The sequence below is a fragment of the Puntigrus tetrazona genome, unplaced genomic scaffold (assembly GCF_018831695.1).
Source record: "Puntigrus tetrazona isolate hp1 unplaced genomic scaffold, ASM1883169v1 S000000283, whole genome shotgun sequence".
Taxonomy (NCBI): domain Eukaryota; kingdom Metazoa; phylum Chordata; class Actinopteri; order Cypriniformes; family Cyprinidae; genus Puntigrus; species Puntigrus tetrazona.
Genome location: NW_025047944.1, coordinates 1,077,501 through 1,087,500, shown reverse-complemented (window position 1 = coordinate 1,087,500; position 10,000 = coordinate 1,077,501). Strand labels below are relative to the sequence as shown.

The 10,000-nt window shown below is 35.9% G+C and overlaps 1 protein-coding gene across 1 annotated transcript in view; it reads left to right on the top strand.

The window, feature by feature from the left end:
• The window catches only part of pald1a (phosphatase domain containing paladin 1a), a 48,726-nt gene that overhangs the window by 11,782 nt on the left and 26,944 nt on the right, over positions 1-10,000 (top strand). Inside the window, 11 exon segments of the mRNA XM_043231205.1 lie at positions 708-887; positions 1,000-1,164; positions 2,206-2,366; positions 3,757-3,832; positions 6,178-6,335; positions 6,965-7,061; positions 7,151-7,255; positions 7,780-7,875; positions 7,960-8,094; positions 9,644-9,760; positions 9,829-10,000. The exon segment at positions 9,829-10,000 is cut by the window's right edge and continues 8 nt beyond it. Of these exon segments, the coding sequence (XP_043087140.1) occupies positions 708-887; positions 1,000-1,164; positions 2,206-2,366; positions 3,757-3,832; positions 6,178-6,335; positions 6,965-7,061; positions 7,151-7,255; positions 7,780-7,875; positions 7,960-8,094; positions 9,644-9,760; positions 9,829-10,000 (1,462 nt within the window).

The following is a 10,000-nucleotide window of genomic DNA, read 5'->3' as shown; positions in this document are numbered from 1 at the left end:
AAAATAATATATATATATATATATATATATATATATATATATATATATATATATATATGTATATGTGTGTGTGTGTGTGTGTATATATATTAGTAAATATTTATTTTTATAAATGAAAGAGGTATAACAAATGTTTGCTCAGTGTATACATTTAGATTTAGGCACAGGATTTATAAATAAGTAATAAACAACAACAACAATATTATTATTATTATTATTATTATTATTATTATTATTATTTATTAAGGCTCAAAACAAAAAAAGCTGCGTGCCTCATTTCTGTGTGATATGTTATTTTATTTGCTGCGTGGTTTTGATTCCTGAAGAAAATAAGTTTAGCTTGAATTCAGTGAAAATTGCTTCGGATAAAAGCATCTGCCAAAACCTTAAACGTAGACGCTGTCCTCAACGAGCAAAGCTAACCGTTTTAAGCTTACTGTTAAAATAAATGAAGTTGGAGGACGTACCCAGCTGTTTTACCCTGTGTGCACACACTTTCATCGTTTCTGTGAATAATGTTATAAAAGACCAGCGTGAGATATGAGTTTCAGAGAAAACAAAGTGTGCAAACTTGTTTCTGTCAATAAATAAAATGCATATTTTTTTATTCAGTGTCCGAAAAGGGCTTCAATAAACATCTTTCCAAAGCGTTTCAGTGGGAAAAGGAGAAGCAGCAGATGCCTGATTAACCGATCTGGTCTTCTCAGGGCTCTTACTTCATGGTGCAGGATGTTTTCAGCAAAGCCGATGTTCTCAGCACCAGCGGCTCGTACGGAGCGCCCAACTTCCGGCAGAGCAAAGGCAGCTTCCCGCTCTACGGCATGGGCCAGCCCAGCCTGGGTGGCTTCAAACGGGTCCTCCAGAGACTGCAGGGTCAAGGCCACCAGGTCAGTGCGTGGACGTCTCTCTGGACAAACGACCTGCCGAGGATTCGGCTGAAGGTGTTTAAATAGCCCGCCTGTGATTCTGGCCTGATTTGCACGCGCTTGCTCTCCGAAGGAGGTGGTTTTCTTCTGTCTGCGCGAGGAGCCCGTGGTGTTCCTGCGCGAGGAGGCCGACTTTCTTCCCTACACGCCCCGGAGGAAGGAGAACCTTCACGAGAACCTGCATGATCTCGGGCGCGACGTGTGCTCTGAGAACCTGGAGCTCACCATCAGAAAAGAGGTCAGGAGACACAATACACATCATCTACAAAAGTGAATGACACTCACTTCATTTATTTAGATAACGTAATCACATAGTCATTAACTCAGGAAAAAGTTACATTTCTAATATTAGGTTTAGGTATACTTTTATTGGTTATTCTAATTACTTTATTATTATTATTATTATTATTATTATTATTATTATTATTATAAAAGCAGTGAATCATATTTTAATAATAATAATAATGATGATGATGATGATGAACATATTTTTCTTGATTTTTAGGATTAATAATTGTTGTTATTATTATTATTATTATTATTATTATTATTGTTATTGTTAAAGCAGTGAATCATATTTTAATAATAATAATTAATAATAATAATAATAATAATAATAATAATAATAATAATAACAACTATTACCAATCCTAAAATCAGGAAAAAAAATCTAAATACAAAAATAATTAAATAATCCTAAACACCAACATTTATTATTATTATTATTATTGATTGTAGGATTATTTAATTATTTTTGTATTTAGATTTTTTCCTGATTTTAGGATTGGTAATAGTTGTTGTTATTATTATTATTATTATTATTATTATTATTATTATTATTATTATTATTATTATTATTATTATTATTAAAACAATAAGTTAGACTCAATAATAATAATAATAATATAAATCTGATCTCAGTATTAAATGTTTAATTCATTGAATATTAATTGTTATACTAATGTTTATATATTACAGCAGTGAAATATATTAGTTATAATATATTAGTTTTCCGATCTCATCATTAATTATGATATGGTAAAAACATATGGTTTTAATATGAAATATTAACAAAATCAAAGTATAGGCAAAACAACAAAGACATTGTTGTGCATAAGGACTCACAACAGACAACAGACAATAAATGTAAATGAGTTTCAACACATGATATAAACCTTAAATGAAATAACACACAAACAACACTTCCATTCCTAAGCACTTTGGTTAGACACTTAACATCACGGATGGACTTCCTCTCTCATGTTCCTGTTGTTCTCAGCTCCACGACTTTGCCAAACTCAATGACAACATGTTCTACGTCTACAACGACATCGAACATTTCAAAGGAGAACCTCAGAAGATCTCCATCAGCTGTGAAGAAGACATTCACGTCACCGAGGAGGTGTATAAACGGCCGCTCTTCACCGTACCTTCATACAGGTACACAACTACTGTCATGTGGTCCAAACGTCCTCGTTGTGTCCATTTGTGGCTTTAACAAATATTTAACCAATGAAAAGCATTCAAACACTCTTGCTCCGCCTTCTTTGCGTAAACATTTGGGAGGTGTTATGAAAACACGCTCCCCACATTGTGATGTCACAAAGTGGGGGCGTATTTAAACAAGCTGTGGACAAGTCATAACTTTTAGAACGAATATCTGTTTGGTTTTGAGACCTTAATCTTTAAAACTTTATAGATCTTTTTTATGCACTGAGAGCTTGTAACATTTTAAAGAGAAAGGAAAAACCGAAATCACTTCATGTGACCCCTTTTAATATTGTGCTATATTTTAAACACAATATTGTGTTTGTTTGTTTGTTTTTTTGCCAATGAAAATATTACCTACAGACACAGATGTTTCGTTTCTGAATGAATCCTATGTTTGAACAAATCGAGTGAACCGATGGTTCAAAGAGAGAGACATTTACTTCATTCCTGAATGAATCAACTGTTAGAACGAATCGAGTAAACCAATGGTTGAAAGAGACATTTACTTAATTCCTAAATGAATCAACCGTTTGAACAAATCAATTCATTCCTGAATAAATCAACTGTTTGAACGAATCAAGTAAACCAATGGTTGAAAGAGAGAGTCGTTTACTTCATTCCTGAATGAATCAACCGTTTGAACGAATCAATTCATTCCTGAATGAATCAACCGTTTGACCGAATCGAGTAAACCAATGGTTGAAAGAGAGAGTCGTTTACTTCATTCCTGAATGAATCAACCGTTTGAACGAATCAATTCATTCCTGAATGAATCAACCGTTTGACCGAATCGAGTAAACCAATGGTTGAAAGAGAGTCGTTTACTTCATTCCCGAATGAATCAACCGTTTGACCGAATCGAGTAAACCAATGGTTGAAAGAGACATTTACTTCATTCCTAATGAATTAGCCAATTTGAGCAAATTGACTCGGACATCTAGCGCCACCTGCAGGTAGCATTAGTTTCTTCTTTACAGGATCAATTCATTTATTAAAAAAAAAACTTAAAAAAAGTACCTTCATGTTGTTTCAAACCTGAATGACTTCCGTTCTTTTGCACAAGATCAAAAAAGTACTTTGAATTATTGTTTATAACTAAGCTGCTTTGGTCACCAGTGACTTTCACTACATGAACAAAAATACTGAGATGTTTCTCAAATTATCTCTTACATAATTAACATTTAATTGTCTGATAGTTACATGCATAATTTTAGTCCATAACCGTGATCTTTTCAGTAGTTTGTGATTAAGTAGAGTAATGAATCATTGCACTCTGTAATTAATTAGATGTGCTTTAAATGTTTTTTACTTATCAAGTTTTGTTGATGTGTTTGTGCAGGTATTACCGCCTGCCTCTGCCGATCGAGGGAGCGCCGCTCGAGGATCAGTTCGATGCCTTCGTAAACGCTCTGCGGGTAAGAGATCCTCCTGGATGACCTCTCCGGTGGTCAGCTGGTGTCATGTGAGAGACATAAAACCATCGGCGGAATAGTTTTCTCGTGATGCTCTCTGTGATTAAAGACTCTCGAGTTGTTTGACGTCTTCGAGACGCTGGAGTCTAAACACGTCAGATGCTTTTAAAGCGCGTCAGAGCTGTAATATATAACCTGTTTAGAGAGGAGGAAACGAGTTAATAGAATAATCTGGAGTCTGTAGATCATCAGTGCTTTCATTCGGCATCCAGACCCAGACCAAACCTCACTGTTTTCTTCTCTGCGCTTTTTGATGTCTTTAAAGCAGGCGGCATTTATAGAAATGTATCTTGTGACCATAGAATTGATGTTAAAAGTAAAGTGTGTCCACTCTGAAGTTATTAGATTTCACAAATAATTACAAAGGAATGGCAAATAACACATTAAAGCAAATGTGAAATAAAAATATATATATATATATATATATATATATAAAAAAATAAAAAAATAAATATATATATATATTTACACTGTAAAAAGAATCAATATATATATATATATTTTTATATATTATATATATATATATATATATATATATATATATATATATAATAATATAATAATATAATAAAAAAATATATATAAAAATGTTGTTGATGTTTTTATGTATATATTTAAAAACAATATCTTAAAATAGTGTAACACAAAAATTAAAACTGTTTACTGATTATTGTATATTTGTTGCAGATATTATAAATTAAAACTGTATTATACCATTTTACAACCAACAATAATAATAATAATAATGCAGTACAAAATAATTCATAATACTAATTAATGCTACTGATAATTAATAACATTATTATTATTATTATTATTATTATTAATTGTATTAATTATTAATTGTAGTTTAATTATTAATAATAATATTTATATAATAATAATAATAATAATAATAATAATAATAATCATAATAATAAAATTAATTAATAAAGGCTGATATCTGCCCATAATCACAAAAATGGTAAAATCGTAGTTATACTGTGGTAAAGTGTGAGCTGTTTTTGTCTGTTCAGAGGTCAGTTAGTGTGTTTGCATCAGTCATGTGACGAGCCTGTGGCCGATGAATGAGACTTCCTTCGCGTGTCTTGTGTTTCCTGTTCCTCTGGTTCAAGAAGACAGAAGCTGAAGCCACAGATTTGTCGAGTTTTGCTTTCTAGTCATAAAACGGCCGCAGTTTACCGCAGGCTGACTGCACAGAGAAGTCCATCGCTGATAAACGCTTGGTATTCTGTGTGATATGATTCTGCTCGCGCGTCTTCCCAGAAGGCTTTTAAGTCGAGCTGTTTTGCTGCATTTGTCGGCCGCTGTGTGTGCGGCGAGGAATCATTCATCTACGCTCTGTCCGCTCTCTATTTAAAGCGTCCTGACAAGCCGCAGGACTCGAGCTGCCAATAGAACCATACACAGGAAGCAGCTTTAGAAAAGAAAGAGCCCACTTCCTGTCTCGCTCCGAGGCTGTTTGCCAAGATCCGTAGAACAGACCGGACCTCGTTTAATCACTTAAATTCATTTGTGCGTTCCTAAACCGAAACAGAAACCCATTATTAATAGCATCACCGAAGTGCAGAAGAGACCGTATAGATATAAATAAAGCATTAAAAGAGGAAAATGAAAGAATGTTTGCATTTGTCATTTTTAGAAATTGTATTCTTAATCGAACGCATTTAATGTTTGGTTTAAAATAAAACCAAAAGTTAAAGCTCTACTAAAGATGCCCAAATTATTATTGTCAGGCAAAATCTGTTTAGGTCAAATTATTTATTTTAAAGAAGAATATTTTAACAAAATGTCTGGTCAATGGGCACATATAACTAAAAAAATTATAATAATTATAATAAAAATAAAGAAATAATACATTTTATTTATTTTGATTTGGGTCTGTTATTTTATTATCGAGACACTTTTGCACTTTTTTTTTTTATATATATGTATATCTGAATTTATTTTTGTATTTTTGTGCCTTTTCACTTTAATATAAAAGTTTCAGTGCTTTGAGTTTGTCTTTTTTTTTTTTTATTAGTTACTATTCTATATAGTTTGTATTTAAGTGCATCAAGTTCAACTACGAAAATGAGCTGAAACTGGCTGAAATAAAATATATCTCTTAGTTAATTAGTGATATAGATGGATATTGATATTTAGTTATAGACGGTTAAGGAGATTGATAGGTAGTTATTTTTTTAATTTATCCTGTGAGCCGTTAAAGTTCCCTCATGACTCATGAGCTTATGTTCACGTGGACTGATGCATGTTTTTTTAAGTTATCTGTGGTAATGCTCCCTCAGGAGAACCCGTCTCTGTCTCTGAGTCGAGACGCGGCCCGTCCTCTTCCCGCTCTGCTCTTCAGCTGTCAGGTCGGTGTCGGCCGAACCAATCTGGGCATGATCCTGGGATCTCTGGTGATGATGCACCTCACTCGAGCGGGACAGGAGCCGGCGGCCCCGTAAGACCCAGAACATCACACGACCACAGGCCCGCTACACGCTAACGCTAGCTCTCTGCCCCTCAAGGCTGCGTTCGGTTGATTTTCAAATAAGTTATTAGCTAGAAAACTGTTTATGTAAAATCTATTAAAGCGTAACTTATTTCTGTGTATTTTCAGAGTCATTACTCTCGTGATCCTTCAGAAATCGTAACGATATACTGGTTTACTGCTCGAGAAACATTTCAGATTTATCATCAATGTTGAAAATGCCGTGCTGCATATCGTTTTTGTTAAAACTGTGATGCAACTTATTTTTCAGTGTTCACAGATGAATAGGGCGTTACAGTGATAATCTAAACATTCAGTAACATCATACATGTCTTTACTGCATCCTTGATGAGTAAAAGTAACAAATAATCATTCATTGTTTTTTGTATATTTATTAATGTTCTTTTGCATGCTTGAGAATGTTTCTGTATATGATGTGCATTTACGTTTAGTCGTTTAGCCGATGCTTTTATCCAAAGCCAGTAGCAAATGATGACAATAGAAGCAATCAAAGCCAACGATAAGCATAAAGCAGTGCATATAGCCAAGTCTTTCTTATATACGGTTAATGTGTAATAATTGTTGTTGCACGTCTATAGAGCTGAAGAGGATGTGACGCACGAACCCAAAATGCAATTCCAGGTTATTCAGACTCTCATCAGTAAGCTGCCTAAAGGTCAAGAGGTCATGGAAGAGGTTTGTTCCGGCATGCGCTCAATCTATTATTTCTATATAAACACCGAGAGATGCCGCTTGCTCTGTTGACTGTGTCCTGACGTGTTCAGGTGGACCGAGCCATCGATCTGTGCTCCGAGATGCACGACATCCGAGAGGCCATTTATGAGAACAAACAAAAGCTGGAGGCCATCGGCGAAGACTTTCAGATCCAGGTGAGAATCTGCACATGATGTTGATCGAAGCGTGTGTTTCTGGGGCAGTGCTTTTTTTCCGGCTCTTTTAAGCTACTGGTCAAAGTTTGGAATTTATTTATGTTTTGACGGCAGAAATTGTTTTTAATACAATAAAAAAAAAAAAGAAAAGAAATAAAAAGTACTATATATTCACATAGAATACAGCCGTTTTGAATTTAAAAAATATTTTACAATTATGTTTTATCCAATTAATGCAGCTTAAAACTTCTGACCAGTAGTGCATGCAAACGCACATTCAGAGTTTTATCTGAAAGACGGATTTCTGAAGACTAGCAACGTTTAAAGCACTTCATGACTCTATCAGGCTTCATTACACCGTCTGGACAGATGAGTGCGTGTAAGACGTGTGAGGCGTCTTAACAAAGACTCTTTATGCATCTCCGAGCTGCTTCTGATTCTCTGAACAAACTCAAATCTTGTTCTGTCTAGCTGGTCCCGCAGCTGGGCAGGCTGTAAATAAAGTGTATTTCTGTTGTTTTCAGGGAAGCAGCACTAAAGATTACTTCCTCCTTCGAACTCTGCAGAGTCTGGAGCGGTACTTCTACCTAATCGTCTTTAACGCTTACCTGCACGAACAGGTAGAGTGTGTGTTCAAGACGCTCTTTGAAGAGTCGCCGTTCATTTGCTGGTCACGTTTATGATGTGCTTTCTCTCTCTTCTAGTATCCGCTGGCGCTCGCCTGCAGTTTCAGCCAATGGCTGTGCTCGAACGCCTGGGTGTACCGCCTCCTCTCTTGCATGAACCAATCGGAGCTCAGAGCACCAGCTGACCTGCTTACGAAAGGAGTTCGAGTTCTGGTGAGAAATGATTACTCCGTCTCGTCGGGTGTCCCTCAGGGTTCGCTCTTAGGCCCTTTTCGGTCTCTGTTTTGAATTTCTTTTGATTCTTTAAAACCTCCTTTTTCCACCTTAGAAGTCACTGGAATGCCGGTCAGTTCCTTCGTTGTCTCACGGTTAGACTATTTTGACGCTCTTTTAGCTGGGCTACTAAATCTACGCTTAATAAATTGCGATATGTTAAAAATTCAGCTGCCAGGATTTTAACTGGAGCTAGGATTATCAGTCGTGTTGGGATCATTGCACTGGCTCCTGGTCACGTTTAGAGTGGATTTGAACATTTTTCAAATGTTTTTAAAGCATTACATGACCTGGCACGTCATTACAGAATTGTTGCATCCCTATGCTCCTAGTCGTAGATTGCACTTTGTTCTTCAAACACATTTAAAATCTATGGTTGACAAGGAGCTTTATTACAAAGTTTGTTATTATCATTGCCATATAGCATTGCTTTGCACCAAGTATTATTACAATATTTGAAGGAAAACCATCCGTTCATTTAGATTTTGACCATTTATAATGCAATGTTTCAAGTGAACTGAATTTAATCGGAAAAAAAACAACACTTTCAACTCAAAATGGCAAAAGCAAAATAAAACTATCATCTCAATATATTGGTGAGATGTCAGCAAGGTTTGTTGCGAATGGCTTGGTTTCTCTGAAACGAGTATTTTAAAATTCCGCAGCTCGTTTCGTCCCGAGTCCACATTCAGACTTCCTGTTGGTCGTAGCTAATGAGCGTCAATTAGAAAGTTGTCCAGATTTGACAAACCACACTTTTGACAAAATGGTGGCACTACAGAACACCTCTTCCTTGCCCTTTTGTGAGCCTTTGCTATCATGAATCTGTCATTAATACTGATATTTGTGCTGAGTTGCATGGAATTGCAAGCATGTTAAAGTTTGACGCGTTGCCGTGGCAACAGCACGCATTCCATCACTGTCTCCTCAACGGTTTTACATCGGCTGTGCTTTAACATTATTCTTATGAAGTTTGAAGCAAAATGATCAAAAATAAGATGTTGAATTCAATGCATGTTGACGCTATAACTTTGACTCATGAACCCATGAAGTTGGGGAAGTTGGAAGTTATTAGACACCTTTCTCGCTATAATTTCATCACCTTGCCATGGGCAAACCATTCAATATGTATAATATATGAATATGAATGCATAAATGTACATATTTTCAAAATCTGTTGCATGCGTGTATTTATATACACATAGTAAATATACAGTACATGACAAAAACGTTATTTTTTTTCATCGCAATTTTTTTCACTATAAAAAAAAATCTAATATAACAACCACCATTTTTATTTTTAATCTATTTATTGTTTTTAATCACTCCTTTTTTTTAAACCAGTTAGAGAAAGTGTGAAAATGATGATAAAATCCACAATGAATATTTTGTACCGTTTGCGGTCTCATTTTGGCAGCAGTTTGACGCATCTCTCTGCGAACCTCGAAGAAACCTGGATTATTTCTGAAGAGCCGTGTTGTGTTTCTAGGTAGCAGATGAATACTTGGCGCCTGACGTCCTGAGCACCGTTAAACAGATGAAAGTGGCTAATTTCAGACGAGTTCCCAAGCTGGCCGTGTACGGGATGGCACAGCCCACGTCGGAGGTGAAAGCTCTGGAAAGCTCTCTTCTGAAGCTTTGTGAAGGCTCCGCTAACGCTTGGTAACGTTTCAGGCGACGGGAGCCGTTCTGGCGTATCTGACGGACGACAAGAGGAAGCACAGCAGTGTATTGTGGGTAAATCTGCAGGATGAGCTGGTTCTGGAGGCCAACGGCCAGATCTTCTGTCCCAGAGAGCCCACGCGTGTGGACCAGCACATATGTGTTCTCTCCTCACAGACACACG